The 17,153-nt window shown below is 39.9% G+C and overlaps 1 protein-coding gene across 4 annotated transcripts in view; it reads right to left on the reverse strand.

Annotated features, from left to right (window-relative positions):
* Ncapd3 (non-SMC condensin II complex subunit D3) overlaps nucleotides 1-17,153 on the reverse strand; it is a 111,170-nt gene that overhangs the window by 33,532 nt on the left and 60,485 nt on the right. For 3 of the 4 annotated variants that reach the window (XM_017803488.2, XM_008854180.3, XM_029556692.1), the window contains 4 exons: nucleotides 15,103-15,323; nucleotides 1,884-2,075; nucleotides 1,485-1,582; nucleotides 1,256-1,371 (listed from right to left, as the gene is read on the reverse strand). In XM_017803488.2, the coding sequence (XP_017658977.2) occupies nucleotides 1,256-1,371; nucleotides 1,485-1,582; nucleotides 1,884-2,075; nucleotides 15,103-15,323 (627 nt within the window). The remainder of the gene's footprint in view (nucleotides 1-1,255; nucleotides 1,372-1,484; nucleotides 1,583-1,883; nucleotides 2,076-15,102; nucleotides 15,324-17,153) is intronic. The other variant, XM_029556691.1, reaches the window with a different exon arrangement.

A 17,153-nucleotide genomic window follows, 5' to 3' on the forward strand; every position in this document is an offset into this window, starting at 1 on the left:
TATAAATTTGGTCAGAGGGACATGAAGGACAGTTTTTGCTCCTTTCCCTCCTAGTCCACTAAGTTCCAGAGAACTATAAGCATCTGTCAAAATGTCCTGTGATAGTGGTAGGTCACCTGTCCTCTTGATCAAGGAGGCTGAGGAGACCCCACCAGATGGACTTGAACCAGTGTCCAGTCTACAAAGAGGAGGGTCAGCACAGAGGAGTCATTTCCTCCATGCTTTCAAGCGAAGCCAACCATGGTCAAGTAGGACCTTTGGCTTATCTTCACATAGGTCTAGCAGCTGGTATTCCTCAAGATTTGATGACTGAAGACGTAAGGTTACCTGAGATGACTCCACTTTGACTCCAGGTACAAATGTCTTTTAGTACTATATGCCTATTGGTTAATGTTTGTTTCCTGCTTGCAGTTTTCCAAGATTATCTTTTATTTATTTATTTGTTTGTTTATTTGTTTGTTTGTTTAATGTCTATGCGTGTATTGCCGGCATGTAGGTAAGTGCATAGGGCAGAAGAGGTTGTCTGAACTGAAGTTACGGACAATTGTTAGCTGCCATGTGGGTGCTGGGATTTGAACCCAGGTCTTCTGTAAGAACATTCAGTGTGCTTTTCTTTTTTTAATTTTTTTTTATTTATTATTATTTTTTATTTTATGTGTATGAGTGCATTGCCTGCATGTAGGTAAGTGCACCTGTGTTGTGTAATGCCTGTGGAGGGCAGAAGAAGCTGCCAGATCCCCTGGAACCAGAGTTACGGACAGTTGTTAGCTGCCATGTGGGTGCTGGGATTCGAACCCAGGTCTTCTGTAAGAACAATCCGTGTTCTTAACTGCTGAGCCATCTCTCCAGCCCCTGCAAGATTATCTACTGATAAGTGATAGGCTAGACTGTCATTCCAAAAACATTTAATAACATCGTTTTTTACCTAATCATACCGTTCTATGCACAACAGATGGTTTTAGTGGCCTGTCATAATCCTGGAAGGTGCCTGTGCTGTTTCTATGATGTTATATTCAAACGTCTCCTGCTGGTGTTACCTCTAAAGCTGCCTAGCCTATGGATGATTTTTATTTATCTGAATGCAGAGTCACCAGTCCAGTTACAGTGACCACTGCTGACCTGTAGCAATAGTTACTGGGAACCATACATCCTTCCATGTCCTCTATTTATAGAGAACACTCCATCATCTTAAAAACAGTACCATGTCTAACTACAAATACATTAGAAGCACACTAAGGAGTGTGTGTAACTGTACCTGCTCTTCCACCGCTGTCTTTGCCGATGCACTACAAAGCCTTTGCAAAGTGTCCACAGCAGAGCTGATCAACTCCAGAGACCACTGAAATCCATGCAGCTTACCCTGGATAGCATCTAAGAAAGTTACAGCACATGAAGTTTAACTGCTTTAAAAATACACAGAAATATAAAAAAACTAAAGTGAATGGCAAGGCACTTTCAAGATGGAGTCTACAACAGACACTCACCAGTCACCTTGTCCCGGGTACTCTTGGGAAGATGCTTTCCAATATGCCCAATGACACACAGCATATATCCTAAGGTGTTTGAATTTGCAGTCTGGTCACTAAAGAAAAGGATAGAGAGAACTAAATTGAACCTGGTGCTACCAAAAACACACACAAAAAAACCTGTTTTTGCCTTTTCTGGACTATTAATACTGGAAGTAGAAAAGTTAAAATGGTTTAACCATTGGCTGTGGGAATGTTAAGGTGCTAACAAACTTTGACAAAGGTGACCTGACTACTCAAATGTGATTCTTATTTTTCATGTTTGTTCTTCCGCCAGAATTTAAAGCACTAGCTCTGAAACAGGCCATTTCCTGAGACATGAGCTTCCAATAACCTCTGCTGTCCCTTAGAGGCTACCTGCTGATTTTCTCCCAAGACTCCATTATCTTGGTGTAGTCCAGCTTGGGTGATGAGCACGCAATCTTGGAGAGCAGCATCCAGGCTGGTACAGAATGTTCCGTGCCAGTGTGGGATATCACACTGTTTATAAAACTGGATGAGAATTTATCTTTCTTGGACCAGATATGAAAAGCCTTATTTAAATAGCGGCTAGAAAGAAAAAAACGAGACAGGAAAGCAGAATTGTAACTATAAATACATAAAACTGTTCTAATCAGCCCCTCTGAAAGAGTATCAACTTCTATAGCTCCAGGATCCATATAAAGAGCCTAGCTTTAGCACATCTGATATCAAACTAGGTATCTTCTTAATTTTCTTTTTAGAATAGGTTGTCTTTATTTTTCCCTTTACAAAGCACTTACTCTTTACAACAAAGAACAAAATTTCATTATCATTTGAGGCACTTCCTATCCTCACCCCCTCCAAAATTTTCACACAAACATGTAGTATACCATAACAGGTATGTCCCGAGACAATAGGAATCAAGTGACATAAGAACAGAAGCACTGTTCTTTATTTAAGGTGGGGTTGGAGAGAACGAGGAGCGTAGTACTTAAATATGGTGAAGCGAATGAGCTACAACTTGCTAAACTTTATTCACAGACAGAAAATAAAAATGCTTCTGGCATACAAAAAATGTTCATGAGACTGACTTGTGTGTCATGTGTGTATGTACACGTTCTTATGTGTGCACATGCATTGCAGAGGTTGATGTCAAGTGTCTTTCTCAATCTCTTTCCACCTTAATTAAAAAAAAATTTTATCATTTTAATTTTATATCTGAGTATTTTGCCTGCATGCATGTAAGTGCATCCATGTTGTGTAGTGCCCACGGAAGACAGAAGAAAGCATTGGGTCCCCTGGAACTGGAGTTACGAAGGATTGTTAGCCACCATGTAAACCTAGGTCCTCTGTAAGAGCAGTCAGTACTCTTAACCACTGAGCCATCTCTCCAGCCCCTCTCTACCTTATTTTTTAAGACATGGTCTCTAACTGAACCTGGAGTTCACTGTTCAACTAGACAAGCTGGCCAGCAAGCCTTAGGGATCCATGCTCCCAGTGCCCTCACTGTTGTCTTTAAATCATCTTATCTTCTTCCCATAGCATGGTATGAGAGCATGACTCATCAGACAATGCATAAAAAATAAAGCTCTTCTAATTAATTTTTCTTAACTGTTGGGAACCCACACATAAAAAGATTAATGAGACTTTCCTCATTAAACTTTTAAAATGTTTAGTGTGTGTGTGTGTACACATGTGGATGGAGGCTAGAGGACAACCTTGTGTGTCACCCTTAGGAACACTAACTTCTCTCACTGGCCTGAAGCTCACCAATTGGGATAGACTGGCTGGCCAGCAAGCCCTAGGGATCCTCCTCTGTTTCTACGTCCCTAGCACTGGGATCACTAGTGTGTGCCACCACACTTGGCATTTTGACATAGGTTCTGGGGACTCGAACTCAGCTCCTCATGCTTGCCAAAGCAAACACTTTTAATAAGCTATCTCTCCAGCCCCTCATTAAACTATTTTAATAAGGGGATTCTCAAAAGTATGTAGTATAAAGCAACTGTAACAAAAGGCAAACATTTATTAATGTATCATAGTACATTAATTATCATAGGACACAGTATCACAAATGCATTGACTACCTAGTAATTAAAAATCCACCCACAAGCCAAGTGCCTTACCATAGCCGGCCTACGTGATTTATGTATGATCTACATCTAAACACAAGATATATGCAGTCATAAAATATTTTTAAAGTCTGTTTTAAAAGAATCACATAATATATCAAGTGATGTTTACTCTAAGAAGACAACAGGATGGGTACAAAGAAATCTCCAAATGTTTAGTTTTAAGTGTAAAATTTCGCTCCATTCTGACAAGTCAGACCCCTCCATGTCAACTGAGCGGTTCCTGATGTGCCTCAATCCTACCAGTCAGCGCCACTGTTAATGTCACTCACTCTCCATCTAATCAGATTAGAATGAGATTCAACAAATACTAGCAGTTATATCAAAACTAATAACAAGTCTCCAGTCCTTACTCAGTTTGGCATTTACTAGAGGTGTGGGCTGATAGTCTCCCTTGCACTCTAGCCCACCTGTGGGATCTCCTCCATCACCCTTTACCTAGTCTCTTCTAATCACTGTAATTGCTGACTTTGAAAAGGCTTTATTATTGGTTCTCTTACCCACAAGATAACTCTGGGTAAGCTCTGTACCCTGATGTGATCAAGTACTCCAAGCATTTAATCAAAATCTTCATGTCCAGCCCTCCCTTAGTTTCCACCTGCCTAGCATGTTTTCCATACTCCCAGCAATGGCAAACAAGGCAGCAGCTTCCTTAGACTTGTGGAGTCCTCAGCCTCTGCACTATTTTCTCCTGTATGGGAACCCTCACGGCTACAACTGCTTGGCAGATTCCTATATATTCTCCAATATTTAGCTATCTGCTATGCTTTGGGTGTCTCTTCCAAGGTTCATCCAGAAGTGCTGAAGGTGACAGAACCTTTAAGGGTGGGGGCTGGGCTGGTGGAAGGTGGTTAGGTTATGGCAGTATCACCATCAGAAGGAAAAGGAAAAGTTTCTTGGAGTTGTTATGAGAGCAAGTTTTTTTTTCAAAGTGCAAGCCTGACTCTCTCTTGGATTCCTGGTTTTTTTCTACATGGGCCCAACCATGAGGCCCTTTCAGAAGCTGAATGTATGGACTGCCTGATCACGGACTACTTAAGAGTCTCCAAAAGGGTGAGGTAAATATATCTCTTTTCCAAAGTTCCCAGCCTCAGGTATTCTGCCATAGCAATAGAAAATGGGCTGGTATCATTTTAAGCTTAAGAAGAATGGGAGGACTTGGGTTATAACGCAGTGGTACAGTGCATACCCAGCATGCAGACAGTCCCTGGAGTCAGTCTCCTGCCAGAGGGAAGGAGAGAGGGGAAGGACACAGGGAGGAAAGTATGAAGAGAAGACATAATAAAATGTGACTATATCCTTCTTTTGTGCTTTTAGAACTCACTTCCTAATAAAACTGGCTTTATTTTGTGAAATTTCCACTAAACCAAGAGCAACCAAAATAGAGCAAGAATGTCAAATTCTGCAAATTCCAAGTACTTTGAGTAGGGCCTTGAAAATGAAGTACTTAGAATATGCTTGTTAACTGAACACACTGGCCCACCTCTTCCATTCCCTTCTACTCTCCACCCTAACTGTTGAACAGCTCTGAAGAAGTCTTGTCTCTCTATTTTCACTGCCTCTACTTTACTCTTCCCTCATTAACTTTGACTTCAGTCAAAGTGGCTTGTGTTTTCAATCTCTAGTTTGGTCCTCTTGGTCACCAAACAAATCCATTTTTCTAGAGTTCCTAAAATATTAACCCCAGTATTTTCCTTATTTTAAGTTCATCAGCAACATCCCCCTTGCTACTCTGCTTTTAATATAAAGTCACACTTCTCAGCATGCTGTATTATATTGCTCCAGTTTCATTTGGGATCCCGTCCCTGACAGTGTCATACCAACCCACTGACGTGCTAGTGCAGTGCACACTATCTTATGTGCCCAGAGCTGTTTCCTCTATTGGTTATCCTTTTACTTCTTATTAGCTTTCAAGCATCAATTTGGGGAGCTAGAGAAATAGTTCAGTAGTTAAAGGGTGTGTAGTGCTCTAACAGAGAACCTGGGTTTAGTTCTCAGCACCCGGATCAGGTGGTTCACCACCACCTCTAATTCCAGCTCCAGGGGATCCAATGTTCTCTTCTGGCCTCCATAAGCAACTGCACTCATGTGCATACACCCCAATACAGAGACAGACAGACAGACAGATACAGACACACACACACACACACACACACACACACACACAGACACACACACAGTAATTTAAAAAATAAATCTTAGGGGCTGGGCATGCTGGCACGCCTTTAACCCCAGCACTCGGGAGGCAGAGGCAGGCAAATCTCTGTGAGTTCAAGGCCAGCCTGGTCTACATAGTGAGTTCTAGGACAGCTGGGGCTACAGGGAGACCCTGTCTCAAAAAGACAAAAACAAACAAACAAACAAACAAACAAACAAAGAAAGAAATCAGAAAAAAGTCAATTCAAAGGTCAGCTATTTTATGAAGCTCTTTCTTTCTCTCTCTCTGAACACAGCTTGATATTCTAGCAATCCTTGATTAAAAATCTTAAGTAAATCCTATTTATAAATGTTTATAGAACTTGTTCAATTCACCAGCCTTATTGTTTTTAATATTACTCTTCTGGGGTTTGCATGTATGTGTATCAGTGTGTGGATATGCATGTCTACAGGTGAACATGCACACGTGAGCATGTGTGTACATGTGGACATCTGAGGTTAACATCAGGTATCTTTATCACTCTCCACCTTGTTTTTTTTGGTTTGTTTTCTTGGTGTGTGTGAGCATGTTGTGAATGTACATGATCATGTGTGTACCTGTGCATGTGGGTATACAGGCATGCATGTAGGCCAAAGTTCAATGTCAGAAGTCTTCAATTACACTCCATTTTATGAGACATGGTGTCTCACTGCACCGCTGAACTACATCCTAGTCAGAGCCCTTTAAACTCAGAATTACAGATCATCCTAAAGAACTTTTATGTAGATTATGTATCTACCAATATTTGTTGTTAAGAATTTAAATAAAAAACTTAAAGATGTCTACCAGTTATTTAAAAGTTAACAATAAGCTGGCCATGGTGGTACAGACCTGTAATCCTAGGTATCTGGAAGGCTGAGATAGGAGGACTGCAAATTCAAGGCCAGTCTGGGCTATAACTCCCTGAGATCCTGTCTCAAAAGAGAAATAAAAAGAAGGCTGGGGACACAGCTAAGTGAGAGTACTTGCCTATAATTTGCAAAGCCCTGGTTGAATTCCCCAGGACTGAAAACAAAAAACAAAGCAACAACAAAAAAACCCCAAACCAATAAGTCTTTTTATATTACTATAAGCAATAGTATTTTTATAAAAATAATTCTTTCCCAAACAATGTAAAGAATTAGAATGTCACTGTTAGATCCTTTTGTAAAGCTCTGTTGGTCTTGCTGAAACAGAAGGTGGGCTTTGTATGCAATCTTCCAATATCATCATATGGCTTTTGGAAACTTCCACTCTATTACCATGAAATAAAAGTTGTTTTTTTGTTTTTTTGTTTTTTAAAAGCAAGAAATATTTTAATATTATGCTTAAAAACTCAGGTTTCACTAACTCATTCCATCACTACTACCGTACTAGCCCATATCTGCCAACAGCTATTCCAAATGCTCTTCGCCTTGAAGACTCCACCCTACTCTGTAACCGTGTGTGGATGATTCTGATGGCTACTTCGTTAGTGAATGAAAGGTTAGCTAGCCAGAGAGTTCATATTAGTTCCTCTTTGGTACTTTTCTTCCTCTATTCCCAAATCTCCTCCTTTAAAAGTACAATCCTCCCATAACTGTTTCCAGAAGGAAACATTAAGCAACTACATTAAGCATCACCACGTTTCATTCATCCTCAATAGTTTATGTGCTTCTGTCTCTGAACTGAATATGCAAAAGTGGTTTTCTCTATCTGAAAATGAAAACAAATCTTATAGAGGATGCCAAGAATGCTACAGGACTGTGGGTTCAGTCTCAGTTTCAGATGTAAATGTGTCTCACAGAGTTAGATAATAAAGTAACTTGGGAGTAGAAGACTTTCAGAGATAAGTAAAGGACAAACATGGGGGATGGAGAGATGGCTCAGTGGTTAAGAACACTGGCTATTCTTGAAGAAGACCCAGATTTGAATCCCAGCACCCACATGGCAGCTAACAGCTGTCCGTAACTCCGGTTCCAGGGAATCCAACAGTCTCTTCCATCCTCTGCGGGCATTGAACGACACAGGTGCAATGCAGGCAATACACACATACACGTAAAATAAAAATAAGTAAAATATATATATAAAAAAAAGTAAAGGACACATCAAAGGACAGGTAAGAGCAAACAGAACAGAGAGGACTGAAAGAACATTCCATGTTGCTGTGCTCAAAGGTATGGGTAATGCAAGACAACTTGAGACTATGTATGGGGAGAAGAGTGTGGTGTTGGGACCCAGGGTGCATGGAAGGAAATAAGGAGAAGACGAAGATGAAGAATGTCATATGACAGAGACCATCTTCTGATGCTTCCTGAAGAAACCATTCATGTAGGAAGGACAAAGGGTGGACTGGCAGACAGACGGGAGGGAGGAGAGCCTGCCTGTGGACTGGAGAACACCAGAAGAGAAGGAATACAGGCTTGGGGTGATGAACACTAAGTCTTTTATTTGAAATATACAGCGCTAGATTGTTCTCTATGCAGGTTTTGACAATTTATGCATGCATACATCAAGTATGCAAAAATGTCATTTTTTCAAATTCTCAAGAATACTTGTTACAGTATAAACGGTCAAGTCTCATATTTTTGACAAATTGAAATTTGCTTTATTTTTAACTCTTCTGTTAGAAAAGTTTAATATCAGATTCAATATCTCTTTTATGTTTATTTTTCATCTCCACCTCAAATTTTGTGAATTGCTTTTTCACATAATCTATTTTCCATGAAGGGGTCCTATACTGATTTATGAGTCATGTTACAGTTTTCCCAATCTGTCCTCTGTATGTCATCTGTGGTGTCACCTTAGGCTGTTGAATTGCTGTAACACCCAAGAAGGTACAGATGATAAAGAACAGGGAATGTACTGCTCACAGTTCTGAAAAGTCTAAGGTTAAGGCTGCAGGTTTGGTGTCTGCTGAGGCCACACTCTGCTCCAAAGCAGTACTCTGTATGCTGCACCCTGCAGAAAAGGAAAGCAGTGCAAACGCACGAAGATGGAGCAAAACAGCCCACTCCTGAAAGCTCTTATACAAACGTTAATTAATTCAGGTGGGCACAACTCTGGCGGCCTAATCACTTCTCGTATGACCCCACCTCATGATTAAAAAGTGCACCTGTGTCGTGCAATGCCCATGGAGGTCAGAAGGGGCTGTCGTATCCCCTGGGACTGGAGCTACGGACAGTTGTTAGCTGCCACGTAGGTGCTGGGATTCCAACCCGCATCTTCTGCAAGAACAACCAGTGTTCTTAACTGCTGAGCCATCTCTCCAGCCCTAATTTATTATTTTTTATATGTATGCCTGTATTGCCTGCAGGTAAGTGCACCCATGTTGTGCAATACCCTCAGAGGTCAGAGGAAGGAGTTGGATCCCCTAGAACTGGAGTTACAGATGGTTGTGAGCCACCATGTGGGTGCTGGGAACTGAACCTGGGTCCTCTGCAAGAGCAGCCAGTCCTCTTAACTGCTGGGTCATCTTTCCAGCCCTCCACATGATATTCTTTTAACTGCCATTGTATTTCAATATGAGGGCTGGAAGAGAATATTCAGCCATAGCAGCTGTTGATAATCATTCAATGGAGTATTCACTGTGCCACTATAATATACCAGGTAACAAGACAGCTTAGGTTATGTGTTAAAAAAAAGATGCAGCCTTTCCTTTTAGAAGTGTGTCATGGGCTGACTGGTGTTCCTCTAAAATCTCAATGTTAGAGCCCTAACACTTGTACCCTCAGAATGTAACTATATTTGGAGACAGTATCTATAAATAACTAATAAAGTTAAAATGAGGCTAACAGGGTGTGCTATCATCCACTGTTATGTATGTCCTTATAAGAAACTGAACACTCGCAGACTCTAGGGATATGCAGGTACAGGAAAAGACTCTAAGGTCAGAGAAAGATAGTGCAGTCCAAGGAGAGGCCTACAAGAAAGCAAAGCTGCTGGAATCTCGACTTTGAACCTCCAGCCTCCAGAACTATAAGACGTAAATTTCTTTTATTTAAGCCACATACTATGGTATTTTCTTACAGCAGTCCTGGCAAACGAGTACAAGGAAGTTATCAATTAAAACTTTATATTTAACATTCCTAAAAAAACAAATTCTAGAGAACTGGGCCGCTTTTTAGAAAGGTACCACTATATTCTCTCCCACTGTAGTGGCACATACATAGAAAGCTGTACCACCTACAGCTCTACCGCCAGTGTGTCTAGGCTGGGTGGTCAGTGGGGTAGGACCAGAGGGCAGGGTCTGAGAGGCAGTAGCTTCCTTTTGGGCTGTTGCTGTTATTATTTTTGCTTGCTCTGCAAATAGATGGCTGCTGTGTTTTTAAAAAATTAATAAATGTTGGGGCTGAAGAGATGGCTCAACAGTTAAGAGCACTGGCTGCTCTTGTGGAAGAACTAGGTTCAGTGCCCAGCACTCACATGGTGGCTAACAACAATCCATAATCCAGGGAATCTGATACCCTCTTCTGGCCTCTGCAGGCACTGCACACAATGTGGTACATTTACATTCATCCAGGCAAAACACTCACCTACATAAAATAAAAATAATTAAAAAAAAAAGAAATGGCTGGGAACTGGACATGGTGGGTATCTTTAATGCTTTTAATCCCAGCACTCAGGAGACAGAGACAGACAGAGCTCTGTGAGTTCCAGGCCAGTCAGTGCTGTGTAGTGAGACTCTGTCTCAAAAAAACAAAAATCAAACAAACAAAAGGGACTGAAATTAAATTATAATTTGCTTATTAAATTAAATTATAAATTAACTTATAAATACTTTGCTTGTACAAGCATTTGTACTTAAAGATTTGAAAGGACACTGATGCCCTACCAGGCCAAAGACATAAAAAAGCAACCTTAAAAAAAACTAGGCATAAAAAAGCAACCTTAAAAAAACTATTTTTGCTGGGCGTGGTGGTGCATGCCTTTAATCCCAGCACTCAGGAGGCAGAGGCCAGCCAGGTCTACAGAGTGAGTTCCAGGCAGCTAGAGCTACAGGGAGACCCTGCCTCAAAAATACCAAAACAAAACAACAACAACAACAAAAAAAAAACCTAATTTTTAGCTGGGCAGGCCATATGCCTCAGGTAGGCAGATCTCAATGAGTTCAAGGCCAGCCTGGTCTATACAGCAAGTTCTAGGCCAGCCAGGGCTATAGGGAAACCTTGTCTCAAAAAGACAAAAAAAAAAAAAATTGAAGAAATAATTTCTGAAAATTTTACAATGTATAATATGACCACACTTATACCATCCATTTCACTGATAATATTGTTGATTTGTGCCTGCTTGTCTCTCCTTGCAAACTGTCACAAAAAGTAGTCGTTTTTCCATTAAGCTTTGAAGAATCAGGTTTTTTTGTTGTTGTTAATCAGTTTTGCTTTGGGCTGGGATGGAACCCAGGGTTTTGGACTTGCTAGGCAAGTGCTCTCTACCACTGAGCTACACACCCAGCCCAAAATCAGGTCTTAATTTTAGTCCTTTTTTCCTTCAGATTTAGTCACTTTTTAAAGACTTCCTAAACATTTACCTCACTAATACTCAGTCTTTTTCCTTTTATAATATACATTAGTGATATATGAGCTGAGCATCCTACTACATGCATTCTAAAATTCTTGTGTGCAATCATCTCAATCTTTGGAATCGCTGACTTTGGAGCTACTTGGAAATATGTCTGTTGATCCCTCTCATACTCTGAGATTCTGCCCCTTCTACTTAACTGAATGATAAACAGATTACTACCTAATTAAGAGAGATTTTTTTGGTAATTTTTAAGATTGGTTTTAAGTGTAATACATGAATAATTTTTTTTAATATTTTATTTATTATTTTTATTTTATGTGTACGCATGTATTTATTTTATGTGTATGAATATATTGTCTGCATGTAGGTAAGTGCACCCTTAACTGCCATGTGGGGTGCTGGGATTCGAACCCCGATCTTTTGCCAGAATAGTCAGTGTTCTTAACCGCTGAGCTATCTCTCCAGCCCCCAATACATGAATAATTTTAAAACATTTTCTGGAATGTAATGGCACAGAGATAAAACTGCTAAAGCTACAGAGAAACACTGTCACTTGGACAGTAGCAGATATACTAGTTTAATAACAATACACTAGATAAAGCAATGTTTAGCATATTCAAATGAATAAACATGATTAATTGCAGCAGGGAATTGAAAACTGTAATGGAGAAAATGAAAATCTGAGAAAAGAAAATTGTAGTAACTAATAACTCAGTAAATGTATTTAGCAGTGGGGTTACAAAAAAAAGAAAAGTCAAAGAATTAGTAACATTGGCTCCATCTGAAAAGTACCTGCAGTGTCAGCAAGAGGACCCGAGTCTGGATCCCCAGTGCCCATGTAAAAGCTGGGCATCATGGTGTGCATCTAGTGCTAGAAGTAGGGGTGAGACAGGGAGACGCCCAGAGCTTACTGTCCAGCTAGTTTAGCCAAGTGGTGAGACATCCTGTCTCAAAAAATAAGATAGAGAGCAATCAAGGAGGGTACCTAAGTCAGCCTCTGACCACTGTATGCATCCACATGCATATGTATGTGTACACAAACAGATACATACACACAACTCTGACAGGATGTGACCAGTTCCCTGAATGTGACCAGTTTCCTGTTGCTATAATTTCTCTACCATGATAACTATGCTTTGTATCAGGGTATTTTATCACAGGAACAGGAAAAGACAGACAATAATAATGAAAATATAGTAGATTCTGCTGCTGGATAAATTTCTCCTTCCTAGAAAGCTCAGCAAAAGCACATAGCTGATACTGAGAAAATACTGACTAGATGAATGAATATGCACTCATAATGTTTTAATATCAAAAGGGATATGAAAATATCAAGTGATCCAATTAGCAGGTCTTACAAATGAGATAACTGAGGCTGGAGAGATGGCTCAGTGGTTAAGAGCACTGACTGCTCTTGCAGAGGACCCAGGTTCAATTCCCAGCACCCACATGGTGGCTCCAAACTGTCCTGAACCCCAGTTCCAGGGGAATCCAAAGCCTTCTTCTGACCTCTGGGGCACTGCACAACACGGGTACACGCACATACATGCAGGCAATACACTTGTACACATAAAATAAAAATAATAAATAAAATATTAAAAAAAAAAACAAATGAGGAAACTAAGGGTCAGAAAAAGTAATCTGTGAAGACCACAGAGCATTATCTTATGACACTAAATCCATTACTCTACTGTAGAGTAATTACACTAAATCCATTACTCTACTGTATATATACTATATATAAAAAGTCTGTGTAGGTCGACTAGTTCCAGGGGACTAAGAGCATCTCTCAAAACGTCCTGTAATTGTGGTGGGTCACCTGTCCTCTTGATCAGGAGGCCAAGGAGACCCCACTAGATGGACTTGAACCAGTGTCCAGTCTACAAAGAGGAGGGTCAACACAGAGGAATCATTTCCTCCATGCTTCCAAGCAAAGCTAGCCATGGTTGAGCAGGACCTTTTGACTTATTTTCACATAGGTGGAACTGGTAAAAGAAAGGAGCCAGGGGCTCCTCTCAAGGCCATGTGACCCCTGAGGAACAGATCCTCAAACAGCCTTAAGAGTAAAAATAAATTGGTTTATCTGGGCCAACTGTATGGCCTTAAACACCCAAAGGCAAAGTGTAACCAAAGATTAAAGGGGCCAATACAATTTTTTAAGGGTCCATATGTATAGCTAAAGGCTACATAACAAGCAACAATGACAGATAGGAGATATACCTTCTTTTGAGTTTTTGGCCAGGGTAAACAAAGGGACTCCCAGATAGTAACCCAGCATAGAACTGGGAAAATGAACAGCAGACTCCAATCTTATCTAAAGGAATATTGACAACTCACTGCTGCTAGATGAAGAACAGCTGAACCTTCCTAAAACAAAGACCTCTAGATAAGCTGACTAGATCCACCAGAAGGGCAAGTAGAGGGGAATGGCTGGGGGGTGCCGACAACACAGCATACAGTAGCAGGGATATCAGAATATAAGGGGTCTATAGGGAGGAGGGAGGCTATGGGAGGGTGCCATCTGGGAAGTGGGTATATAGTTGAATAAGACGGTGGCAATGTTCTGTGTGATACACACACACACACACACACACACACACACAAAATGATTAATTTTTTAAAAAATATACTATATTTGAGTAGGAAGCATGGAAATTTTACATTATGTTAATTAGTAGAGGTGATAAACATTACCATTGAAATCTATCCGATGACTTTATAGACACACACAGGCACCAAGGATCCAAGTGCAACCGATTATGACTAATAATAATCAGATACACACAGATAATCAGATATATACAACCTAGAGATGCATGCCCCAACATCTCAGTGTTAGTAGCAAAAACAATGAGTCTTTCTGCAAGGAACAATATATTCTAAAATGAAATGGAGATCTTCTTTAAGGTTAAAAACTCATTCAATTTTATGTCTTACAGGGCTTATACTGAGTTCAATAATATATAACTATATTAATTCAATTGTGAACCTAGAAACTTGCATCCACTTGCAAAAGAGATGTACTCTTGCTCTGTAGTGTGTTACTGAATATGTTAAAACTATAATGAAATACTTCTTCTAATCATGTAGTTATTAAAATTTTTTTTTAAAGTCTGTGTTTCTTATATGACAAAGAGAGGCAAGAAAAAGAAGACTGCTCAAACCAACTGTAAGGCTACTGTAGTAAGTGTAAAAGGTATCATTACAGATTCAATTCTTTGTTGTCTTTTTTTTTTTTTTGAGATATGGTCTCCAGCTGGCCTGAAACTCACTATGTAGACCAGGCTAGCCTTAAAGTCACAGAGTTTCAGGCCTCTGCTTCCCAAGTGCTAGGATTAAAGAGGTGAGCCACCATGCCCGGCAACAGATTCCAATTCTTAACTACAATGTTCACTATACACAGTATCTCCTCCATCTGATCAAAGACAAAAAAAAATGCAGTGTTATTAAATCCACTAGTCCAATAAGATTTACAAAGTTTAGTTTGTAAGAATGAGGAAGTCACCTATCCTAACAGCAGTAGTGGGGAATGACAACGTAATAATGCTATGCCATGTTTTATACTACATATAACAGCAGTCTAAAACTGGAAGGCAGTCAGAGGGAAGCAAAGTGATCAAAGACACCACAAAAACACTCAGCACAACAATGCTAAGAGATGTGAAGACTATCAAGAAAGAAAGAGGTCATACAGTCTTCAGACATACTAAGTATTTAGACAACTGATTTTGCAATATCAATTGAACATTTTACTAAAACACCATAAGGCCTTTTATAAGAAATTTAAGCTATAGAGTTAACATACCTCAAATCCTGGCTTTCTGTGGTGAGGAGAGCAAGCAGTGTCCAAGCAAGTACCTGGCTGTTGTCCTCACTATCAAATTTTTTGTGATGCTTAAGGTTCTGCAACAGGAGTTGGTCCAAGCATTCCAGAGCCTTCTCTTGCACAGTGTTCTCACTATCCATCACCACGGGGATGACTCCCATCAGCCAGGCTTTCTGGATCGGGACACATGTAGGTTGGGCCTAAGGGTTGACAACTACTATCAGAAGGTTTGACACCACTGCAGGTCCAAGTACAGGACAATGAAGTTGTGATTAATGTTTTGAGAGACATGTTAAAAATAATCATACCTAGCTGGGCATGGTGGCACATGCCTTTAATCCCAGAGCTTGGAAGGCAGAGGCAGGTGGATCTCTGTGAGTTCAAGGCCAGCCTGGTCTACATAATAAGTTCCAGGACAGCTGGGGCTACAGAGAGACCCTGTCTCAAAAAAAACAAAAAAACAACAAAAAAATCAAATCATTCCTATAGGGGCTAGGACTGTAGTTTAATGTTACATATAACCCCCAGCACTGAGCCCAAAAAAGCAAATGCACTTACAATGGTAAAGAGAACATAAAGTAAAAAGAAAAAAAACAAAAACAAAACATTCAAATGATACCTAAAACAAAGAACAACCAACTTATTATAAATCAATGAATACTAGAATTCAAACTTGTACATTAAAGTCATTAATTTATTATTCGTGAATAGAATTTTTTTTCTTTTGGTTATTCAAAGCCAAAAGCAATTATTTACTCCCAGAAAAAATGAGAATAAATGCTGACAGAAAGCCAAAATACTCATTACTTAATGCCTTCTCTGATAAAAATAAATAGAATTACTTCAATCTTTTTGTATTTGTTGAGGTTTGTTTTGTGCCCCAGTATATGGTCGATTTTGGAGAAGGTTCCATGGGGTGCTGTGAAGAAAGTATGTCCTTTGGTGCTTGGGTGGAATACACAGTAGATGTCTGTTAAGTCCATTTGATAAATGGTATTGTTTAATTCAGATGTCTCTCTGTTAACTCTCTTCCCTATTGACCTATCTAATGGAGACAGTGGGGTATTGAAGTCCCCTACTATTAATGAATTGGGATTAATCTGGTTTTTGTAGTATTGTTTTTATGAAGTTGGGTGCACCAGAGTTTGGTGAACAAAAGTTCATGATTGTAATATCTTCTTGATTTATTATTCCCATGATCAGAATGAAGTGGCCCACTTTATCTTTTCTGATTAGTTTTAGTTTAAAGTCTATTTTGTCAGATATTAGAACTGCTACACCTGCTTTTTTCCTAGTATACCTGCTTTTTTCCGGGGTATATTTTTTCTGTCCTTTCACTTTAAGACAGTGTCTGTCCTTGAAAGTGAGATGAGTTTCTTGCAGACAACAAAAAGATGTGGTTTCTTTCTTTTTTTTTTTGGTCTTGGTCTTTTTGAGACAGGGTGGCCCTGTAGCCCCAGCTGTCCTGGAACTCACTATGTAGACCAGGCTGGCCTTGAACTCACAGAGCTCTACCTGCCTCTGCCTCCCAGGTGCTGGGATTAAAGGCATGCACCACCATGCCCAGCTGGGTTTTGTTTCTTAATCCATTCACCTAGTCTGTGTCTTTTGACTGGGGAGTTCAATCCATTAATACTTAAAAGTTATTAATAAAAGATGAGTATTGAATCTGGTCATTTTTATTTCTGATTACATTCTTGATACACCTGTACATTTCCAAAGTTATACCTTATTGAATTTCTTTCTGCAACCCCTTGGGTATAGTCATTCCTTTCTTCAGCTGTTTGTATTGCTTCCAGAACACTCTGAAGGGCTGGTTTTGTGGACGTGAACTCCTTCAGCCTATTTATGTCATGGAAGATTTTTCTTTTCCCTTCGACTATAATAGACATTTTGGCTGGGTACAGTAATCTGGGTTGGCATCTGTGATCATTTGAAACTGTGAATACTTTGGTCCAGGCTCTTCTGGCTTTCATAGTTTGCACTGAAAAGTCAGCTGTGATCCTAATGGGATTTCCTTTATATTTGAT

This window comes from Nannospalax galili, unplaced genomic scaffold (genome assembly GCF_000622305.1).
Source record: "Nannospalax galili isolate Female #2095 unplaced genomic scaffold, S.galili_v1.0 scaffold66, whole genome shotgun sequence".
NCBI lineage: Eukaryota > Metazoa > Chordata > Mammalia > Rodentia > Spalacidae > Nannospalax > Nannospalax galili.